This window comes from Anthonomus grandis, chromosome 13 (assembly GCF_022605725.1).
Source record: "Anthonomus grandis grandis chromosome 13, icAntGran1.3, whole genome shotgun sequence".
NCBI lineage: Eukaryota > Metazoa > Arthropoda > Insecta > Coleoptera > Curculionidae > Anthonomus > Anthonomus grandis.
Window position 1 is genome coordinate 7,145,130 of NC_065558.1, and position 23,242 is coordinate 7,168,371.

Consider the following 23,242-nt stretch of genomic DNA (forward strand, 5'->3'; position numbering starts at 1 on the left):
CCTGAATAACTCCGAATCACCTCATAATACCCACTCTATAAGTACGAACCTTAGAACATTGAATACCTTATAATAGAACATTGGCTGCATATGTCGTTTGCCATATTTATAGTCGGCGCCCATTATTATTTAATCAGTATAATGCCCTGGAATTCCAAAGGAGTTTTAGTAATTTTTTTGTCTATCTAGTCTTAGTAATCGGTTTATACATCTAACAATTCAATAATTTTTTAACAAAAAACTTTTTTTTTATAGAAGTTTGCAACCATCTCAAATGCGTTAAGATGCTATTTATTATAGAAAAAAGATTAATTCAAATCCTTTAGGAGCCTTTTTCATTCCTTTAACATTCGACTTTTCAAGAAATTTTCACAAAAAAAAAATCTTTTTTTTGTAGAGGTTTGTAACCACTATAAATCGATTTAGTTATTAATCGTTAATATCTGGACAAAAAAATATTTGAAAATTTCAGGAGATACGGGCATTATATCGATTAAATAACAGCGGGCGCGGACTATAAATAGGCTGCTGGCAAACGACATATGGTGCGTTCTAGACTTTTGGTTGCAGGATATTGATCGGGCGCTAGCTTTACAGATGTGAAAAACAACACAAGGTGGCAACATCGGATACGTGCGTTGTAAACATAGATGTATTCTACGTTGCCAAGTTGCTTTTTTTTCATTAACTTCTTTGTCAGGAATCTTTTTTTATTCTGAAAAGTTTGTTGATTACTCTCAAAGTATATATTATTAGTTAGCAAGTAAACCAAACTTTTAAAGAGTAAATTTTTTACCTGTTACAAAATACAACACATTAAAAAAATATGTAGTGGATCAAAAAAATTAGATATTGAATGCAAAATTAGGAAATCGATTTTTGCCTGAGAGATGCAGGTGAACTCAAACAACCTCGCCTATGGTGCAGCTAGGCTTATTCTAGGCATTCAATGTTCTAAGGTGCCAACTGATGGTTTTCAGATGTCATTAGGCCTCATGGTATATGAACCATGTTCATTGAGACCATGTGGAACACACAATATCAAAACAAAACAAAAAAAAACAAGCATCGTCAGCCCCAACAACAACAACAACAACAGCAACAACAACAACAAAAAAAAACCTCAAAATAGTCCTACCTTGACTTGCGGACTGACTAAATAAAGTAGTGGATTGGCACGCAACCTCTCCCGCTCGTCCAGTTGCCTCCTGATTTCCTCCCTGCGTGCCGAGCCCAACATGGAGACCTCCTCCCTGGGCATCTGACGGGTCGCCCTCGGCAACTCCTGCACATCCGGCAGCGATTTCTTCCTCTGCAACGACGTCTGGGTCTGTAACACCTAAAAAGGTAACCCGATGAGATTCTGCTAAAGACTAACGCAACCAGGAAACGTGATTCTTCTCAGGACACTTTTCTCTGGATACCAACCTCAACGGGAGGCGTATCGATCCAGCTCTCGCTCGCCCTCCTCGCCATGAGGGCGGGCGAGAACATTAAGTCCTCATCCTCCTCATCGTCCCCCGTATACCACATTTTAATTAAATCAAGTCAATCAGTGTGTACGAACTGGACGAGCACACGCACTAATTTTATACGGGGTGAGTTCGAAAAGAGGTCGGATGCCGATGCATCCTTGAAACTTATTGGAGGGGATGTTTACGCATCGATGCGGAGCGTCGCGGTGTCACTGATGAGCCCGTGGGATATCGACGCTTTTAGACACCGGGCACCGGGACGCCGCCTCGAGATCCTCGGTGGTGGGAGAGACGGCAGGTTTAACGATATTTTTGAGTTTTGTCATCCAATGCCAACGATTAAGGAATTTCGTTGACCGTGTGGATTTTATTAATTTTTTTTTTTTGATATTTTTAGTGTGGGGGTTAAGGTGCGTTCCAGGGTCGAGAATCATGTTTGGTTTGATGAAACTTATCCAAAAATAATGTCCATAACTTGGAAATTACTTTAGGTGTCTGGAAAAGTTGTTCGATTGAAAAAAAAATCTGTTACTTATTGCTCATAAGAAGACAATTAAAAAACTCATATAAAAATCATTTATTTCCTATAGGAGAGCCAAGAAAAAATTATTAAAAAGTGGAATTTTTACATGATGAGCTGCGGTCCAGGTTTGCAAAGAAAAATTATTTTTTAATGGGAAATCTGTGGGTCTAAAGTAAATTGTGTAAATAAAAGTTATTCAGAATAATAAGGGCTATCACTAGCAGGAAAAAGATATTTTAATTTTATCTTCTATACACTGGGAGAAAATTACGATAAACCTCTAATAAAAGATAAAGTTTGATTAAAATGAAAAATGGCTTCTTGTGTGTCTATTGATTGTAATAAAAAAGTGATTTTTAATTGCCTGGAAGAAACTGTTTTTCCCAAAAAAAAAAAACAATTGTCAGAATCCTTTTCGATATTCCAATTCTCTCCAGAAATTCTATCAGAACCCTGGACTAACACGATAATCTGTTTGTGGCAAAAACAGATCGTCGCACTAAGTGAAAACATTGTGGTAACGTTCCGCTTTTTTTAGAACATTATTGTTCCACTAATTATGTACAGCCCGAAGCATTTCACATTTATTTATATTCGAAAAAGAAACGATAATAGCAGAAACGTTTTACTTCCGTCAATTTGTTGAATTTATGGACCATATCGAGTAATGTTGACTGACTCGATATTGCTGGTTTTTCATGAAAACCTCAGACCTTATCTAGAACTTCAAGATGATCAGTAGAAATGAAAATTCTTCAATTTTTTCTACTTTCGGACTTGATTGGACTTTTGGACACGATGATTCAGACAATAGGAAACACCGAATGCAACAGAGCCAAAGATGAAAATATACAAAAACTTCAATATTATTTGATTTTCAGGCTAAGATAGATCACGTCAGACTCTTGTACCATTGAGCAACTACAATAAATCTTACTTTCTTAACAACTTACTTTTGCTGCCGCCTGCTGATTATTCTGTCCTGGAATGAAGAGACTCTCGGTCCGCTTCGGCTGGTTCGGGGACGGCACGATGTCCTGTCCTAGACCCCGTTTCCGAATTATCACGTCCTCGAAGGGCGGGATCGCGTTACCGTTGGCGTAACTCGTCGGCACCCCTTGACCTGCCCAAGTAAGTAAGCACAAAGTCACCGTTATCCGCTCGTAAAACTTTGAACCTGTACCTGTCGGAACCGATCCGTTTTTTAGTCCCCCGTTCGTTGTCATGAACCCTTGGGGGGTCGGAGTGGTACCTCTTACGGCCGATGGTGCCCTCAACGTTCTGTCCGGTGTTTCTGCCAGTCTTTGTTGAGCCGCGTTTCGATCCACGCTCGGTTGTCTGGATCCCGATAGGGAGTTACTTAATCTACCTGTTGCCCTAGAATACCTGGAAAGAAGTTTATAATTTGATACCGATTTTTTTTTATTTAGCACCCATTACTAACGCCAGTGAACTAGTAATTACAAGTACTGGAATAAAAATATAAATAATTCAGTAACAACATGGAAAAAAGAAACATACATAAAATTGAAAAGGGAAAATATACAAATTTACATCTAAGGAAACAAGACTGACTTTCCTTACTGAATTAAAGAAAATATTCTTTACTAAATTTGAGAATGGGAAAAAAATTAGATCAAATGTTTAAAAAATCTAATGCAAAAGAAATAGTAATACTTAAACATATTAAGAAAAATATACAGAATATTTTAATATAGAAAACGTAATGTAAGTCGAATATTTGTATAAAATCCCAAAAAGTCTATTAATTTCTTGACTTTTATGAAGTTTGTTTAAAAAATTTACGAAGAGCTTATGTGGTCAAAGGTCACGAGAACGGGAACAACATAACCACAAAACACAAAAATATAAAGAATTGGTGGTTGCATTCAAACCGATAGATAGAAATTTCTGTGACAGATTTGGTAGTGACCTCCCGTTTGGCAACGGAAGCTATGACAATTAATTTGACAGTTGGCCATTTATGCTTGGTTAATTTGACTAATCAGCTAAGGCTAAATTAAGGCGGTAAAATCAAATTTCATTTGAAAATCTATCTCTATATCTCATAAGAAATCTCATTAGTCTTTTTTAATCGCAATATCTAAAGAGCACCATTTAAAAAGATTTTTGATAAAAAATCATTTTTTCCAGTAACTTTTTTAAAGGAAACGTCACAAAAGGTTGTCAGAAAAAAATATTACTATTTTTGAAGCTTTCTCTAAAAATAGTTAATTAATTCTGGACAAGGACTAAGAGTAGATTTAATATATTAAAAGCAATAACTCTGTCAACTATTTTCGCATATTTCCTAATTTCATTGTAGTAAAATATGCGACTCACTATTGGGCTATTTACCACTTTTAGAGACGAGTTTAGGATACTGTCAGATTTACTATGATATGTCTATAGGATTTCTTGCTACAAGTAAAAAAAAGGGCGACGCAACATTGTAGTAAAAAATACAAAGCCATTTTTTACAGTGCAGGAATTTTTTTTGCACTTTTTCTATATTGTAATCTATGTGAATGTGGGCGGATGGCATCCAAATTTGTGCAGTATATTCCAAGTGTGGTCTAACAAGGGCATTATAAATCCCAACAATAGTTTCTAGCTCAAACGTCCTGCTATTTCTAATCACAAACCCCAAAGACTCATAAGCCTTATTGACTATTTCTATATAATGTGTATTGAATTTCATATCACTCCAAAAAAGTAACTCCCACATCCCTAATTTTAGTCTTTTGCTCCAGGATAAGCCCATCAATTTTGTAATCATACTCAATAGTATTTACCTTCCCTGAAAAACTTATAACAGAACACTTAGTGACATTTTATTGTTGCGAAACTACATACTGATATTGTCTATGTCGCTCTGCAGTAAAATGCAATCTTGAGGGTTGGTTACTGTTTTAAAAAGTTTAAAGTTATCTGCAAAAAGAAGTCCCACAGATTTTGATACGCAGTCAGGAAATAAATTTATAAATAAATTAAAAAGAAGGGGACTTAAGATGGTACCTTGCCGTACACCTGAGGTAGCCCTATATCTAATTGAAGTGCTTTTGCCAACCTTTACCATTAGGATCCAATTTCGCAGATAACACTGCAAAAAATAGAAAACTGAGTATAGATTACATCTAACTGAGCTTTGCTTGATGTTGCTTGTGGGGCATATTCAGACAGTATACAAAGGTTGGTGACAGTTGTTTTGTCAGTAACAAAGTCACGTTGAAATTTAGAAATATGTACTTGGTTTGAAATGATTCGTTAGGTTTTCATATAGTTTGAACATTTTTCCTATGACATTAATAAGGGTTATAGGTCTGTAGTTTTTTATTTCATTTGTTTTGCCACTTTTATGTATAGGACCAAAGCTGTTTTCAGTGCTTGTGGGAATTACTTGCTCGTTATGGACAGATTAAATATATGTGCCAATGGCTTTGCTAAAAAGTCAGCTAAACCTTTGTATATTAAGCAGGTACACTGTCTGTGCCTGTTGACTTTTTGGGTTTTAATTTTGTTCAGATTCATTGGATACAATTGAAAATAACTCGGAAAGTAAGATATTTAGTATCAGTTTCCTATTGTCGCTTTAAACTAACCTGAAAGGTGTGAATAATTAAGCACTAGAAATTAGGAATTAGATGAAGGAAATTTATTAACCATCGGCTTATATCTTATATATGACTTATATAAAAATTATCTATTTCCCATAGGAGAGCCAAGAAAAAATTTTTAAAAAGTGTAGTTTACATAAAATGGCCTGCGTTCCAGAATTAAAAAGAGAATTCTTTTTTTTGAGGAAATCTGTGATTTCGAAAAATTGCTTAAATAAAAGTTTTTCAGAATAATAAGGGCTATCGCTGGAAAAAGAAATTTTAATTCTATCTTTTAAACAGTGGGAGAAAATCATGATAAATCTTTAATCAAAAGAGGCAGTTTTCAAGTATGGCAATTTATTTTTTTTAAATGTTTGTATTCAATACACTTTTAAGCGACAAAATGAAAAGTACTTTTAATAATTTTACCAAAAATGCATAGGAAAGTCATTGTTGGATTTTTATCTCTTATTTATGTCTTGCAGGATCATTGTTACACTAACAGGAGGAAAATTATTTAAATAAATTTCCTCGGAGAAGCTGTAATAACTACAGATAACTAAAAGAAGGTTTTTTAACTTATATATTGACGTAATGAAACAATACAATTTTTAAATTGCTATAACAGCATTCTTATTACAAAGGCAGATGTAACAGTCGCTTTATATAGCAAGAACTATCCAACTGCTTTACATAGGAAGGATACAGCCACCTATGAAGTTTAACATAAGAATTTCACAACACTACATCAAATTTTAGATGACTTGAAAAAAATTATTTTACCAAAGATTAAATAAATAATATTAAATCTACCGAAGGTATATTTTCTACCTAAAATTTATAAAAACGATATTGCGTTAAGGGCGATCGTTAGGCTCAATTAAAACTTTTTTTTGCTTCATGCGGAAGGTAATAAAAGAAAAAGTTTTTTTTCCTCCCTTGTCATTAGACAGGGTAAGTGCCAGGATAACACAGACGGTTTTTCATCAATTTTTTTAGTGTTCCCTATAATGGACCTGAAATATTGCTGTTTTTCCCAGGCATATTAATCAATTTTTTATGATTTTTAGGCACTAAACGTAATTTTTGTCAATGTTTCCCCAATAAGTTTAATTATTTTATTAGGACTGAATAATTATTGAATTTGTCCAGGGAATTGAGGCGATTTCATTAAGGTTTTCAGGCACTGACAGTGATTTATGTCAATGGTTCTCCAATGTGTTTAATTCATTCTTTGGCATGTTGTTTTTTTCCAGGCAATTGGGGCCAAATTTTGTTTTTTTTTCACCAACAAAAAATACATAGAATTTTTCAATGCTTTTTCATTAAATTTAAAAAAATTATTTATTGTCTAGTTTTTGGTGTTTTTTAGGCATTTAAATTTATTTGTGTCATCATTTCCCAAATGAGTTCAATTATAATTTTTGAATTTTTCCAGGCAACTGAAGGCTTTTTTTCAAGTTTTTTAGGCACTTAAAGTGATTTTTATCAAGAAACCACAATCATTTTAATGCACGCCTTTAGTACCTGAAAATTTGTTGAAATTTTCCAATTGAGTAACCGAGTTTTCGTATTTTTCACGCACTAAAAATACTTTTTTTATAATGTTTGTTCAATGAGTTTCAATCATAAATTTTTTAAATCTGATTAATTCTTAAAATTTTTCAAGCTTTTTGAACCGCAATAAGTGTAATTAATTTTCTTAGAACCTAACAAATTTATAGATTTTTTCAGGCTATTTTTTAAGGCTTTTCAGGTATTAAGTGATTTTTGTCAATGTTTCTACACTTCGTTTAATTAATTTTTTAGTATCTAAAAAATTATTGATTTTTTTTCCAGGCAATTGTGTTTTTTTCTTTACGGAGTTTTTATTTCTCAACTGCCTGGAAGGAAAAAGTTATTTCATTAATTCCAGGCAACTGAGAGTCAAATTGGGTGTTCAACTACTTGTTATCTATAGATTTTTTAAGTATATAATAGAAAATACAAAATAACTGTTATTACTTAAACGAACTGCCTGGAAAAAGATTGTATTTTCAACTCTTGATCTCTTTTCACCAATATACCTACAGATTTAAGAAAGAGCATAATTTAAAAAAAGTGGAATCTCATAAGTAATCATTGCAGTCTGTCCATGGAAAGCTTTATGATGTTTTCAGAAAGATACGTGGACAATATTATTAATATGTCTATTCCTGCGGACTAGTTCGAAGTAGTAAAAACAATGTTTTAACGTTTTCATTTAAGGTTCATTAATGAATTGATGTGAATGACTGACAACACAGTTTTGACAATTTGGTACCACAAACCCGTACTTTTAAAGAAACATTTATTAAGTCCAAATAAAAATTATAAATCTCTTTTGCACATATAGGAGGCATCACAACAGTAGTAGAGATAAGTTATCTTTTTTTAAATAGAATGATATATTTTCTTATGCATTTTCCGATTGTACGCAAAATTTTAACATATCCTATACCTAACTTCAACAGATTAAAAGATACACTTAAAAATTATTATAAATAAAACATGCAGATACTAACCCATAAATGATAAAAAAAAATATTTAAACAATAAAGCTATTTAATTAAATGGCTCCCTTGAACGGTTTGACAATGTGCCATATTGTAGTAAGAAGCATTTCTTACTCTTTCTAACATAGCAGGAGTTATATCAATTCATATTCTACTCTAATACGTTAATATTTTCCGGCTTTGTCACAACTTGATTTTTCAAATGCCCCCCAAAGAAAGTAGTCTAGAGGTGTAAGATCAGGGCGTCTTGCTGGCCATTCAATTTCACCTCTTCTGTCAATCCAAGGATTTAGAAAAGTCGTATCTAAGAATCTTCTCCTATTAATTCCAGAATAAGGAGAGAACCATATTTGATTAAAATTACCATTAGCCTGTCTTCATCTTCAAATAATTCATATACTTTATAAGGATGAAGTTTATTGCTTTTAAGGAATAAATCAAGCGTCTGACTGGTTGGCAACTCCACGTAATGATAAATTTGGATCTTCAACAAAATGTTGTTGTATTTCTAGACGTTTTTGGTCATTGCTTACGGTTTTTGGCCTCCCTATTTGTTGGCGGTCTTAGCAATTTCCAGTTTATTCAAATCTCTGAATCTTATCTTATCCTGTAGACTTCGAAATTATTAGGACTGTATTCTTTCTTTCTCAGAAAGTGACATACTTATTAAAATATATTTAAAACTAATTTATAAATTAATTCAAGTGTTAGAACATTGAAAGGCTAGAAGTAGTAGTAAGTAGTTTTTTTACTTGCAACATCTCTGATGCAATCATGCCAAATGTTTATATAGAAATTGCAAAAAAAAATTATAATATCATAAAAATGTGTACTACTGTTCTCACACAATAAAATAATAACTATAAGATACTCTTTAATTCAGTAAATATTCAACGTTAAATGAATGTAGATAATGTATTTTAAACAAAAAGTTAATGACGTGACAACGCCGCTCGATCCCAATATTGATGTCACCGATACGAGGAATTACTACCAGTGACGTCGTCGAAAAATATTTGTATATTTATTAATAATAGGATACAGGGTACTGAGTTCTTCAAAGGAACAGTATTACTATATCGGAAACTAATCTACCTAATATCTTTATTGAAAATACGTAATAACTATAATAGATCTACATAGGTATTACGCCATTTTTTTGCCAAGACAACAACAAAATATGAAATAAGTCCTGTTAGTAAAACTGTGGACAAAACTACAGTACTCTTTATTTTACTGTCTATTAATAGTTTATTATTTAAAAAAATATTTAGATTTAAAAATATGTTCTTATTTCACTTATACTCGTATTTCACACACACAATCACATTTAAGTTTTTATTTTGGCCTATTTCTAAGCCAATAGGGCATCCTATTATATGTGTATAAAGACGGTTCCCCCATGATATGATGTTATGAAAGTATCGATATTTATTAGTGAAAAGATGGGCTTTAATTGCCTTTTTTCCATCGTAACAGTTCATCAGTAACACAAAAACACTCCAATGAGACATTTTCTCTTTTTCGACCAGAAACTACATAAAAAACACAGAATCTCACAAATGCCGAATGTCAACACAAAAAGCCGTTTGACTTTAACAAGATGATATTTGGTCTCTACTACTGTTGTTCCCTGTATGTGCAAAGTTACCTTCCTAATGTAGAACTGAAAGAGGTCTATAATTATTATAGGAGACTTTTTGATAAAGGGGCGCGTTCACGAATTATTAAGAAAGTCCGGGACTTTTTTAACTCATAATTTAAGATCAATCATAACCTCAATGCTGCTCCTTAAACTTACCTATCTACACTAGAATCTCTACTGGGTGGCCTCTTATAATGATCGAAATGGTCAATAGAAGACTGCTGTCCGATATTCCCTAAATACGGTCGGTCCCTGGACACGCGTCGGGACATCCTTCGTATCGTATTCGCTACATTCTCCCCCGTAATGGAATTCCTTGGATTATTTAGGGCCTGATTGGAATATTCGTTGCCGGGATTCTTATGATGTCCGGTCGTTTGTTGCAGCATGTTTGTTGCGTCCTGTTGCTGTTGGCTGCTAAAATCGTTAATATTATGCAAAGCGGGATTCGGATTGTTAGCTGATGCGGGATAAGCGGGATTTTGCTGAGAAGGGTAAGCTGAAATGGGTTGTTGCTGTTGCTGCTGCTGCTTATTTTGGTTCTGGTAAGGCAGGTAAGGGTTCCCCGTTGGCTGTGGATTATTCATCTGTTGATACGGATGGTTGATCGGCAACTGATTCGGTTGTTTGTTGAGTTTACCACCCCCGATCTGGTTTTGCATTTGCACTTGGTTCAGCTGCACCTTCTCCTGATTGACGTTGCTCGGGATCTGGTTCAGCACGTTCGAGTCCTTCTGCTCGATGGAAATGTCCAAGTTTCGATTCTGCTGGTGTCGATACTTCATCGCCTGTTTCAGTTTCTCCAGGCCGGGTTGCTTGAAGTCGGGCGCGTATTGGCGCGCGACCGTTTCCGCGATTTCCGAGTCGTCTCGAGCTTGGGCCGCCGCTATGTCAGCTTGTTCAGCTTTACCTCGAGCCGTGGCAGTTCTGGAATAAGAATTATATAATAGAGAGTATAAAATGAAATAATCAGTAAATATTTTAAAGCTATTATAACGGATATAAAGTCATAAAGAAGAGTACAAGAAGATCCAGACACAGATTAAGAAAAAGATTAGAGAAGTCAAAGGAAAAGAAGTAGCAGAGAGATACGCAAAAAATTAAAATATTGTAAGACTCGACTAACTTTAACAAGCGACAAGTTCTGAAAATCATATATACAAAAAATTATCATTGATAAAGTTGATCTGCAAATCATACTTAAAGACATATTATACAAAAGCTTTTTGAGAAATCAAAAAGATCTCGTATCCACTGTCGGAAGAAGATACAGGCTCAACCATACTAAACCACGAGGTAGAAATAGCAAACAAATGAAAAACAGAAACCCAGTGGGACCAGAGAACATAGAAGCTGAATTTCTGAATCTGTTGGATGATGAAGGAATAGCCTGGATTACCGACATCTTCAAGAGAATCTATAACTCTGCAAATATCTCCGAAAAATATCTATGGAAAGTTGCCCAGAAAACCTGGAGCAAAGAGATGCGAGGAATATCGGAACATCAGTCTGATGCGTTATATGCTAGAGTTGTTTTTTTTAAATCATTTATAGAAAAATTGACCACAAACGAAGAACGTACATGTATCTAAAATGGGTCTTATAAAAACAGTCGAAACCAGAAAGGCACTCTTTAAAGTCCTAATACAGAGATACAGAGACGTCAACTGTGATGTATACGTAACTCAACTCTAATCGATTATGAAAAAGCATTTGATCGATTTCAACATCAAAAAATGATCAAGATCCTGGAAGAGACCAGCTTTTACGCTAAAGATATCAGATGAATTTTAAGCTAAAACTTGATGAAAATCGAATGACACTGGTGAAAATACAATATGGCGGTAGACAGAAATGTGTCTTCGTACCTTTGATATTAAATTTATATTCCGAAAAAAATGTCAAAAAGGCCCTTAACGGAGTAAAAGAATGTATCCTTCTAAACAGAGTATGACCGAATAAAATTCGATAAGCCGACGATCCCATACTGATAGCAGATAGCTTGGAAGCACTACAAAGGTGAATGGACCATAGCGCACAGTATACAGTCAACAATATGGTCTTAATATCAATGTATAGAAAACCAAACAAATAATCATCAGCAAAAGATATATAAATAGAGTTCACCTATATGTCTTTACTTAAATAGGTAAACTGCAATAGAAAAACACAATTTTAGAACGATACCGAGGATATTAAAAAACTGAGACAGGGAAATGTCCCAAGAACCGGCCAAAAAATCGAGATTTTGACCTATATCATGGACGCAGTTTAAAAATAAGCAAAGAATTCTCATAAAATGAATGTTTTCATCCGTAATTGGATAAACTGCAATAGAAAAACACAATTTTACAACAATATATAGAGGATATTAAAGAACTGAGACATGGCTGTATAGGAGAATGCTCAGAATACCATGGAGCTGCAGACAAACCGCCCCAGATAGCCAGATATTAAGTAGCTCTTACCTCGATATGGCAATATCAGCTTTTTGCAAGGCAATCTTCGAAGCTCGCTGTGCAGCATTGACCGCCGCGTCTATCCTCTCCCTAAACTTGGCGCTTCGCATCAAAAACAGCTTTTTCTTCGAACTAGTGATCAGTACGTTATTCTTGTACTTGCCCTCCTCCTTTTCCCCATTACTGAACGTCGTTACGCCGTAGCCGTACTTTTTGTTCGCGTACCATTCGCCTTCGTACCTGAGGCCGTCCGAACGCTCGCTAATACCGTAACCCGAACGTTTGTCGTTGCTCCATTCGCCCATGTAAGTTTCTGTCACGTTCGGGTCCATTTGTTCGTCCTAAAAAGAACCTGATTGATAAATCGGGAATGACACGGAATATAGAAATCTTACGTCTATCACAAAACTGGCATTGGAATCCGAAGGCATCGAAGCGTTGGTCATGGCTGAACCTGCCGAATCGGTACTGATATAAGAGGCGGATGAGGCGTTGCTACGTATACTACCCGAGCCCGTTCGCCTGTCCAGTTCGCCGGTGCTCGCCCCTTTTTTAAGAATACCCTGAAACAAATTCGGATTTTGATAGGCAAGGCCTCAGGAATATCCCCCCGTTGCGTTGGTACCTTAAAAATATTCTTTTTAATATTTCCGGATCCCAAGGATCTGCGTCGACTGCTCGTCGCCTGTTCGGTACTTTTACTCTGCAACACGAACCCGCCCCTCGAGTCGTCGATTCTTCGGTCACGTTTCTCTGCGGCGTCGAGGGGCGCAGCACCAGGTTCGCTACTGCGCAGGGACGATAGGGATCCACGCAGCCCTTTTTGGTGTCCTCGGTACTTCGACGCTTTGCCGAAGGGGGCGCTGGTACGTACCCCGTAACCGTGACGCATGCCTCGCATCCATTGGCCTTGGTAGGTACCTGTAAAGAGTTGATTTTAATAGAGGTTTGTTAAAAACCGCTCTACGGGTGGAGAATTTCCATTCAATTCATATTTGTCTTAATAGTTTACCTTTTTGGCTCCACATACCTACCAGCAAAACAAATGCAGAAATGACTGTTGTAGTACTGAATATGGAGTGACGCTATTCCGTTGTAAGTTTAAATATTATTGCTAAAGTTTTAATTGTTTTTAAAGCATCCAAAATGCTAGAAATATAGGAACACTTTCTATATTTGGAAAAAATCAAAAATTTATCGCTTAAACCCCAACGAACAAATTTACCCACGACAGAGCTTTGAGGTTGAGCGAAAATATGAAGTTTTGTTAAAAATTACATGAAAACTTGGAAAAAATTAAAAGTTTATTACACGAAGCACCTCAGTTTTCCAAAATATTGTAATAACTAGCGACATCTCTGGACAAGTTGGCGAATCTTCACAATAATAGTCTGCGCAAGTACTATAGCCGCTAGGAGGCGAGTTTTTGGCGCGACTTTTAAATCGAAGGAAATAAATACAATGTAAATAAATGTTTCTAGTAGTCTGAATATTCTTAGTAGTCTAAGAAATATTAGATCCTTAATGGATAAATACCAGTTAGTTTGTGTATACTATGCCATAATCCGCTCTAGGATTCTGATTCGGGATCCAATTCTGGGGTTTTTCAGCGTATGCGTTTCGTGTATTTACTTATTTTAAAAATCTTAATTTATTTGTGACAAATGGTTTTTTTCATAATTATCCAACTAGACTACGAAATGATTTATCTTTGTTGCGTACTAGATTAACTCTTTCAAAAAAAATTATTCTGAAAATATGTCCAAAAGTATTTAATCAATTGCCAAATGACATAAAAAATTGCAATAGTTTGTCAATATTTAAAAAGAAATTGAAAGCTTTTTTAGTTTTGAAGTGTTACTATGATATTAAGACCTACCTTTCGAAGAAATAACTAGCTGTAACGTATATATTTATTTCTGTTACTGTTTTATATGCTTAGTAATTTTTTTTGAGTATGTAAACTAGGTATAATACTGATAGTGCAGATTTAAGTATATAATGTTTGAAATTTTAACTTCTTTGAACATGGACGAATTCCATACACTGTATTGTGTCAATTTTGGATAATAAAGATTTGAATTTGAGTCATCGAGTTTAAGATGTATGTGTGTAATAAATCCGTTGACTTTGTTTGTGATTCAAGTGTTTTAATTTTCATCGAAACAAACAGTAAAAAATGCTACAAAATAAAGAAAATAAGGATTCAAAATCTCATTTTAACACACAAAAAAGTTTCAGAAATTCAAAGTAAGAAAACTCTTAAAATCCGCCACAAAGTTTTTGTTATTTGTTTTGGAATTTTTGGAATTATCCAATTTTTGTTTAATGAAAAATTTCAAAATTTGATTGAGTTTTAAAAGTTTTATTTCCCAAAAAAACTCCTGCTCTCAAACCTAAAATTATTGTTTTAAAGTCTTGGCAGTCTCAGTTTAATTGTAAATTCTTGAAAGTAAATTAATTAATTGAAGTTTAAGTGTTAAGTAAGTGGAGTGTTTTTAACAAATAAATCAATCTAAAGCTTGGTAATGCATTAAAATACCTACTAATTTTTTTAACATTTTATAGATTTAAAATGCAAACATTATAGAAAATTAGCGAAGAAATACCTCAGATTATCAGTCGGAAAGATTAATATTTATAATTATGGAAAAGGCATTAAAATCCCAAATTTATTTTATTTTCTAATATTTGAAAAATTTGTAAAATGACCACGAAACTTAAGTATCTTTATATCAATTTTATCCATTAATTGCATCCATATTTTTCACAGGGTAAATTAAAAAAAAACAGTTTGAACATCCTGAAGAATGAAAAAGATCTCCTCCGAATTCAGAAATTTATACTTATCTATACTATATTATTACATACATTATTAAATCAACTGCCTTAAATAATGAATAATTTATTATTAATGAGTAAAAAATTGTAACGATTTCAACAGATATACCTTGCGACATCTCTGAACATACGTTAGAAAGTTGGAACAATGGACTATTTAATATATACATGGAGCACTCGCCGCTAGGTGGCCAATTCAAGTCTGAATATTGGCGCGACTTTTAAACGGAAGGAAGTGTGAATAAGCATTTCTAAACAGTCTTAAATTATTGTGTTTAGTGTGTGACTATTTTCATGTATCGACTGTTTTAATTCATACCTAAATAAACAGTATAAAACGCTACAATATTAAGAAAATTATTAATTTTAAATAATTGTTTATAATTTAAAAATAATTTTAATTATTAAAATTAGATATGAAAAAAGTTTCAGAAATTCAGAGTAAAAACCCTCAAAATTTCCCTTCAACTTCTTGTTAATTATTTTCAAATTTTAAGAAAGTAATTTTTCTTATTGACATTTTAGATTTTTTTATTAAGTTACATTTCCAAAGAACTTTTCGAAGCACAACTTTTAATTAAATATTTAATTAATTAATAAAACACTTAAGTTTTAAAAAATGGTTAATAATGCATTAAAATTTAATAATAGATTTTTTAACATTTACTGGCTTTTTAGAAATCAAAAAAACATCACACACAAGTTATCAGTTTAAAAAAAAATAAATTTTTGTTGATTACGAAAACCTTAAAATCCCAAATTTTGAAAATTGAGGATTTAAAAAGGTACTTTCGAATATTTCAAAAATTAATAGAATTGACCACGAAATTTAAGGATTTTAGAGGACTAATTATCGGAGGATCAAGGTATCTCGAAAAATTGGGATTTATTTTCATCCATATTTTTCATGAAATAAATTATAAAATTCGAAAAAATCCCAAAGAATGTCCTTTTTAAATTTTTCTACAGCCAATTTCAAATCATTCAGTCTAATAAAATCTTTGATTCTTAAAATTTAAATTTATTAATTTGTCCAATTAACTCATGTGCAAAATGTGTTTAAATTTCTAAAAATATTCATCAATAACCTTAGTTGCACTTCATTGCAAAAAAATAAATAAATTGAGATACAAATTAAAACGTGAAAACTCAACAGCTTCAAGGTTTTTTAAAAACCTAATGCCTTATTTAGGTTTTCAATCGATCCTCTTGAAACAGAAAAATAATGCGTAATAATCTGAATCCAGAAATTTACAAATAAATCAATTGCCTGGAATAATGAAAAAGAGTTTCATGTTCCTAAAAGGATAAATCCTTGAACAAATAAAAACAAGACCTCTTAAAGACTTTAAGTATCTTTGATGCGTAAAATTTGGATTCATTAATGGACATCTGATCAAAAAATGTATGTAAAAAATGTCTAACTGAAAAATTTCGAAAATATTCAATTAATTGAGATACAAATAAGCCTTGAAATGCGTCAAAACCAACAGAAATATATTTAAAACTTTAATCTATTTTAATTCAAACAATTATCCTTGAAATCCCCTTTGAGACCAGAATTTTACTTAAAAGATCAATTGCCTGGAATAAATGGCTCTCGAACGAATACTCTTTTGTTTACACTTAAATTTTGATCAGCCAAAAACATATAATATTTACAATTATGGAAAAAACCCTAAAATCCTAAATTTTTTTTTTTAATATTTCAACAATTAGTAAATTGATCACGAAATTTAAGTATCTTTATATCCATATTTTGTCCATTATTTACATTCGTATTTTTTACAGGGTAAGATTCAATAAAAAACAGTCTGATCATGCTGAAGAATGAAGAATAAGGAGATTTAAAACATCTCCGAATTTAGAAATTTATACTTACTTATCTATACTATATTATTACAAATCAACTGCCTGTAATAATGAATAATTTAAAGTAAAAGCGCCAATATTCAAGTCTGAATATTGGCGCGACTTTTAAACCGAAACATTGAAACACAGTGTAAATAAGCGTTTCTAACAGTCTTAAATTATTGTGTTTAGTGTATAAGAAAATAGAGTGACTATTTTCATGTATCGAGTGTTTTAATTCATACCTAAACAAACAGTATAAAACTCTATAATATTAAGAAAGTAAAGATTCACATTTAGATAGAAAAAAAGTTTCAGAAATTCAAAGTAAAAAGGCTCAAAATTTTCCTTAAACTCCTTGTTAATTATTTTCAAATTTTAAGAAAGTAAATTTTTTTTATTAAAATTTTAAAATTTTTTATAAAATTTCTTAAAAGTCATTTGCAAAAAACTTTTCGAAGCACAACAATAAAAACTTTTAATTAAACACTTAAATTTCAAAAAATATTTAATAAAACATTAAAATTTAATAATAAATTTGTTTAACATTTACTGGCATTTCGGAAATTTAAAAAAAAAAACACACACAAGTAAAATTTTTATAGATTACAAAAATCTTAAAATCCCAAATTTTGAAAATTGAGGATTCAAAAAGGTACTTTCTAATATTTCAAAAATTAATAGAATTGGCCACGAAATTTAACGATTTTAGAGAACTATTTATCGGATGCTCCTAAAGCTATACAAGGTATCTCCAAAATTAGGATTTATTTATTTTGTTTTAATTTGATTCATTCATTCATCTCTGTTCATTAATTTGGCCAACTAAATCATGTGAAAAATGTGTTTAAATATCTAAAAATATTCATCAATAACCTTAGTAGCACTTCATTGCAAAAATATAAATAAATTGAGATACAAATTAAAACGTAAAAACTCAACAGCTTTAAGATTTTTTAAAAACCCACTTCAATGGATCCTCTTAGCATTAAAATAATGCGAAAAGATCCGAATCCAGAAATTTACAAATAAATCAATTGCCTGGAATAATGAAAAAGAGTTTCATGTTCCTAGAAGGATAAATCCTTGAACGAATAAAAACAAGACCTCTTGAGGACTGTAAAACCAAAAAATCTATGTAAAAAATATAAAAACCGAAAAATTTCGAAAATATTCAATTAATTGAGATACAAATAAGCCTTGAAATGCGTCAAAATCAACAGAAATATATTCAAAACTTTAATCTATTTTAATTCAAACAACTATCCTTGAAATCCCCTTTGAGACCAGAATTTTACTTAAAAGATCAATTGCCTGGAATAAATGGCTCCCTGAACGAATACACTTTTGTTTTTTGAAAATATCTTTCAAATTTTGACTTTTCGTAAAAACATCTGGTCACAAAATTGAAAGTAAAAAGAAAACGTATAATCGAACAATTTTGGAGCCATTCCAAATAATTCGCCAATAACGTAACGAAACGTAATTTTTCTCACGATCGTCGATAAGCTTGCGATCGCGCACTTCATTTTCGGAATCGTTTTTCCGAAAAAATCAACAATTCATTGCCCTCACAAGTTAAACAAACCATCCACGGATAAATTACATAAATAAAAAAAAACGTTTATTACATTCAACACCCGGATACGCGTGTGTATATGTTGATTTTCTAAACGTTCCCCTATAGTATATAACAAATAACATGGCGAATATCTAAACTGCTTGAACTTGAAATTCCGTTTCGTTGACCAATGCGGGTTGCTTCATCGGAAATACTACTCATTACCACCATCGGCTGTATTTAACGTTATAACGACATCAATTTTCGCGGAATTGCCATGCTATTTTCATTAATACGAGCAATCGATCTAAATTTAAATTAAAAAAAAAATATTTACGTCAATTTTTATTGAATGGGATCTAAAGGCATTCAAGGAGCGTTTATAAAATATACATGTAGCCACGAAGGCCCTAGGTGCGGAATTAATATATAATGATCATCATTAATTTAATAGCGAGAAATTGTGTTAAATCATGTTATACCGGCAGTGTTTGCAGAGCAATAATTAATTTTTTATTCCAGAAAAATCCTGTAGGAAGTCCTGTAGAAATATACCGGTCTGGCAGGTCTGGCCGGTCGAACTTTAATTTAATAGTGTCAAAGTGTGTTTTTTTTTTTTAATTTTATATAAACATTCTAGAATAAGCCTCCAAAAAGTCTTAAATCTAATTTTTTCGTTAAAAAATCCAAACGTGTAAAACCGAAGCGAGCAGAAAACGGAGCCAAGTAATGCCTCCTGCTATTTTAAAAGCACTTTGACCCTCTAATGGCTCGACTATGTTTGCCAAATAGCTTGCGGGAACCTTCGGGGATAAATAAATACTAAGCCATAAATAATAGACTTTAAAACTGGCCCAATCGTTTTCTACACTGGAAATATCCGCATACATTTGACCGGTTGAAATTGTCTGGATGAATGCGGAACACCAATTAGTTCGTTTCCTTGTAAATTGATTGATATATACTCGTATATATAGGGTGTTTCAAACTCGACCCTCAACATGGAGATTTCGGAATCTATAAAAGAGCAAAGCTGAGAATATTTGAGCTTAACAATATGTCGTTTAAAGAATTTAAAAAAGCGAATTTATTTTTTTCTGAGCTTATTTCTTATTTGATTTTAAAATAAGTTGCACTTTTGTAACGCCACTTTTTTCGCGCTACATTATGGTGTTTTTAGATTCTTAATATGACGTTTCATTTTTTTGAAAACCATCATCAACTCTGTTTTTTTTTATATTGGATTTTTACATTTTTAAAATCTGTGCAGTTAGTTACCATTTTAGCGATGTATCATAAGTTATATTTATTTTTTGTAAAAACCCGAATTTTTGAAAAAAAACTGAATTGGCTGTGACAAACTGATAAGTATACAATACATATCACATTTATGAAATTTTTCACGGCTTTCAAGTATTTTAAATAATTCTTTTAATTTTAATGGTTTAATTAATGAATTTAATGTTAAATTTTTGTTAAATTTAATGTGAGATTTTCAAAAGTTTTTGTTTTAAATGTTTTTCGATGGTCTTTCATCATATTGTAACATCCTTACAATATTCCAGGCATTTGGAATAAAATATAATTTTTTATTCCTAGACCTTAGGGTCATTTACACGTCTTTCAAGTAATTTAAATAATTTTTTCTTTTAATTTTAATGTTTTAAAATAATTTATTGTTTTCAATTTTTAATTACAGAATTTTTGGAATTCCTTACATTTTCCAAATTTTGAGAGTATTTTTCTGATATTCCAGGCATCTGGCTAAAATCTTGTTTTATTCCAGGACTTTAAGTCAATTTTTACGTTTTCCAAGTAATTTATCTATTAATTTTAATATTTTAAAATAATTTATCGTTTTCAATTTTTAATTACAGACTTATTGGAAATTTTAACATTTTCCAGATTTTGAGAGTATTTTTATAATTAAAATTACGTGAGTTATAACCGAAAGTCTTTTGAATCAAACAAAAAAAACTGCAAGTAAATTCGTCTATTAGTTTTCAAGATATAATTTTTTAAAGCTAAGATACACGGCATAACTTAAATGGACACGGCGAATTTTTTTTATAAACACATTATTAACCCAAGAAACTTTAAAAATTCATAAAAATATTAAATCAAGTCTGATTGACTTGAAAATTACGTGAGTTGTAACCAAATCTCTTCTGAATGAAGTAAAAAAAATGCAAGTCAATTGGTCCAGTAGTTTTTAAAGAAATAATTTTTTTTTACAACTTGAATGGTCATGTTAATATTTTTTTTCATAAATTCATAAAAATTCTAAATCAAGTCTGATTGACTTGAAAATTACGTGAGTTATAACCGAATCTTTTCTGAATGAAATAAAAAAACTGCAAGTCAATTGGTCCAGCAGTTTTTTAATAAATAATTTTTTTTACAACTTCAATGGTCATGATAATATTTTTTTTCATAAATTCATAAAAGTTCTAAATCAAGTCTGATTGACTTGAAAATTACGTAAGTTATAACCGAATCTTTTCTGTAAATATTTTTCGATGATTTTTCAAATATCCTTACGATATTCCAGGCATTTGGAATAAAATGTAATTTTATTCCTAGACCTAGGGAGCACACCTCTTAGGATCATTTTCCACGTCTTCCAAGTAATTTAAATAATTTATCTTTTGATTTTAATGTTTTAAAATAATTTATCGTTTTCAATTTTTAATTACAGAATTCTTAACATTTTCCAAATTTTGAGAGTATTTTTATGACATTCCAGGCATCTGGATAAAATCTTGTTTTATTCTAGGACTTTAAGTCAATTATCACGTCTTCCAAGTATTTCAAATAATTTTTCTTTTAATTTTAATGTTTTAGGATAAGTTTTTGTTTCTAATTTCAAAAATTTCCAGTTTTTTTGTTATTGTTATAATATTCGAGGCATTTGTAATAAATTTGTAATAAATAATGTTTTAAAATATATTTTGTTTTTTAATTTCAAAATTTTTGAGAAAAAATCTAGAAAATGTTAAAAAATTTTTTTTTAAATTTTCTAGACTTTTTGAGTATTCTTATATTATCCAGGCATTTGTAATAAAATTTGTTTTACTCCAGGATTTTGAAGCAATTTTCCCTCGTCTTGCAAATATTTGCAATATGTAATGTTTTTATTTAATTTTATATTTTTTGGGTAAACTATTGCGTTTTTAAGATTTTTTTTGAACTTTGGGAAATTGGTATGTTTTTGGATTTTCTTAAAGTTTTTCAGGTTAATGAAGTTTTGTTTTATTGCAGGCTTTTGGAATCAGTTTTTCTATTATCCAGACACTTGGAATGATTCTTAATGACCTTCAGACATTTAAAGTAATTCTGTAGGTTTTTCAAAAAACTGGACTAATTTTCTATTTTATTTCAGACATTTGATGGAATTTTTTCGTCTTCCAGGGATTTCAATAATTTTTTTTTAAATATTTGTCAGGAAGTTTGCGTAATTTTCTGTCTTCCAGGTAACGTAATTTTGCAACATAAAATGGAAAATGACAAAAATATTAAATGCATGTAAATTGTAAAAAATGATTCCGAAAAATTAATGAAAATAAATAAAAGTATAAAATCGTCATCCATTTTTTTTTCAAGAGACCACACAAAATGTAAATAAACAAACAAAAAACAATGTCACGGTCTTATAAGCAAATTTTATTTGCTACACGTGTTTCGCTCTGTATTAGCAGGGCATCATCAGGCCTTAAGACCTACACATACACTGTAAAACTAACAATAATAATAAAGAAAAAAAACTTTGTTTATTATTATCTCCCACACACACAATACACGACAAGTTTCAAACTATTTTATAGAAAGGTTTGGATTGAAAATAATGGTTCTGTAAAATGGCCGGCAAGATCTCCAGATTTGAATGTTTTAGATAAATTTTTATGGGAAATACACACAACCGAGTTCATGCGACGAAATATAATATAACATGAATAAAATATATTGATGTCCCCTCTGGAATATTTAGAAAAACGTACAAATAATCTCCAAATCAGATGCATAGAATTAAAAATAACAAAAATGTAGTTCAATGTTGCCATTGAAACTGTGCCAAACATACACACACACAAGCTGATTTCGTAACCAGTTTTTTGTTCCCAGTTAAAAGGAATATTTCAGTTTTGGAATGAGAAGACTAAAATGGGAACCCTGCATTAAGTCTGGAATAAGCGACATATTACCGTCAAAAATAGACAGATCCCGATATTTTTGGTAAACGGAAATTGGATCTTAAAAATAGATTTTTCGGTTTAAAATTAAATCCATTAGGACCCCATAAAGAAGAATTCAGAGTTAAATTTTGATTTTTAGCTCTCAGTGATTTAATAAAAAAATTTATGTATAGGGGGGAAATAATCGATGTTCGACCACTCCTGAATCATTTTTAAATCATATTTTCTTTATGTAGTTAATAATAATAATAATAAACAATTTTTATTTACCAAAAATACAAAATATCAATGTAATCTAAATGCATGGTAAACAAGGGCATACCTAGGTGCTAAATCAGGACAGATAAAAGCAAGAAGTATACCTATTAGAAGTGGTGTATTTCATCTGTCAATAACAAAATATATACAAGCTTAAACTAAGTACGATAATCACACTAAAGATACAGAAAAGCCTATACTCCATTCAGAGTCAAGGTCGCATTATAAGTGAAAAATCTTTTTAAAATTTATTTTTTATGCTTTAGAATAGTCATCGCGTTCATGTTATTCAGGACTTATAAA

General features: G+C 31.6%; 1 protein-coding gene across 1 annotated transcript in view; it reads right to left on the reverse strand.

Moving 5' to 3' along the window:
- The window catches only part of LOC126743660 (junctophilin-1), a 72,229-nt gene that overhangs the window by 14,624 nt on the left and 34,363 nt on the right, over positions 1-23,242 (reverse strand). Inside the window, exons 3-9 of the mRNA XM_050450863.1 lie at positions 12,861-13,156; positions 12,631-12,798; positions 12,245-12,576; positions 9,933-10,703; positions 3,182-3,384; positions 2,952-3,121; positions 1,139-1,339 (exon numbers count right to left, since the gene is read on the reverse strand). Of these exons, the coding sequence (XP_050306820.1) occupies positions 1,139-1,339; positions 2,952-3,121; positions 3,182-3,384; positions 9,933-10,703; positions 12,245-12,576; positions 12,631-12,798; positions 12,861-13,156 (2,141 nt within the window). The remainder of the gene's footprint in view (positions 1-1,138; positions 1,340-2,951; positions 3,122-3,181; positions 3,385-9,932; positions 10,704-12,244; positions 12,577-12,630; positions 12,799-12,860; positions 13,157-23,242) is intronic.